Here is a 1355-nt window from a genome sequence, read left to right as displayed (position 1 = left end):
ACAGCATCAGTGTCCATCCAACCTGCCTGTTACCGTCGAATGCCACCATGATCTCATCATCAAGGTTGTCAGAATGAAGTAGTTGATATCCCGCCGCCCATTGAGGGAAGATTGATTGTTGCGCGGTGATACATTCATCATAGCCAGATGATGTTAAAGGTGCAAAGGTGATTCCATTTGAAGTCGTGCGGTCGAAGAGATATTGAGGTGCTTTGAACGTGGACAATGGCTGGTAAAAATCTTTTATTTTTGTACCTTCTTTGAATCCTGAATTCAAAGTTAGACTATAATACGTATATAACTTTTCGCACTAATAGCAATAATTACTCACCATTCTTGACAAAAAGCTCTTGACTCCGAATATCCATATCCATCGGAATACCAGGCCAAAACCTAGGCACCGAGCTTCCAACTTTGATCTTCTTGAACGACTTCTTCCAGAGATCCTCTATCACATGCCGAAGAAGCTTGTTCCCGTGTTCCTGTCGTCGAAACTCGGGATGAATTGCAATAATCGCCAAGTATCCGGTCTCTGGTTGTTTCGATGATGGTTCCGCATAAGTTGCACAGAAACCTATAAGCTGATCATCCATCAATGCGACAAAGTGCGATCCTAGGGACACGGCTAAAAGCTGTTCTAGATGTTGTGGGGAGATAGGATATTGCGGAAATGTTGACTCCCAGAGAATTGATACCGTGGCTGAGTCGACTTTATTGTCGTAGGGTCTTACTGTCAATTCGGACATGGTTGTAGTAGTGATTACAGTGTTAGGGTTTCTGACAAAACTGAGAGCTTTCTGGTATGAGGTCTTTTTGGATGCTCTGGTTAGAATTATTACCTGTGGAAGTGAATACAACGTTGCTAAATAGTAAATGGTAATGATGCTGCCTGGCAAGCACCATCATAGTATAAAGCCACTAATGCATGACATGATAAACAAGAACTGTTGGAACGCAATACGCTATCCCTAATTGGGAATCCATCATACTACTAACATGAAGAAATTTCGAGAACTAGGTTCACATACTGACGAGATATAGACATCCAATCAGCTCTATATGGCTATATCTAGAAGTTCGACTGGATGTCATCTCATGATCTAGTTTGTACAGGACCTCACATATAAAAGAGGTCAACATTCCTGACAAGTTTTGTATTAGAGAGGGTGCATCAATACATAGAAATTCTCAACTCTAAGTTCTTATTATTTGCCTATATTCCGTATCCATCCTAGCGTAACCGAGCTCCAACAGTTATGAGCCCGGGATTGCTGTGAGATAGATATTCAGAAACTGCCCACAATCCTCTATATCCAAAGCCGGTATCGAAGTATATCAATCGAATCCAAACCTTT

At 41.5% G+C, this 1355-nt stretch overlaps 1 protein-coding gene across 1 annotated transcript in view; it reads right to left on the bottom strand.

Moving 5' to 3' along the window:
* TSTA_082840 (uncharacterized protein) overlaps positions 1–746 on the bottom strand; it is a gene marked incomplete at both ends in the record, with an annotated part of 856 nt that extends 110 nt beyond the window's left edge. The window contains 2 exons of the mRNA XM_002477969.1: positions 1–267; positions 332–746. The exon at positions 1–267 is cut by the window's left edge and continues 5 nt beyond it. Coding sequence (XP_002478014.1) covers positions 1–267; positions 332–746 — 682 coding nt within the window. The remainder of the gene's footprint in view (positions 268–331) is intronic.
* Positions 747–1355: the final 609 nt, after the last annotated feature.

This window comes from Talaromyces stipitatus, genomic scaffold (assembly GCF_000003125.1).
Source record: "Talaromyces stipitatus ATCC 10500 scf_1105507295527 genomic scaffold, whole genome shotgun sequence".
NCBI lineage: Eukaryota > Fungi > Ascomycota > Eurotiomycetes > Eurotiales > Trichocomaceae > Talaromyces > Talaromyces stipitatus.
Note: the sequence above shows the minus strand (reverse complement) of the source record. Positions and strands in the feature narration are given on the sequence as shown.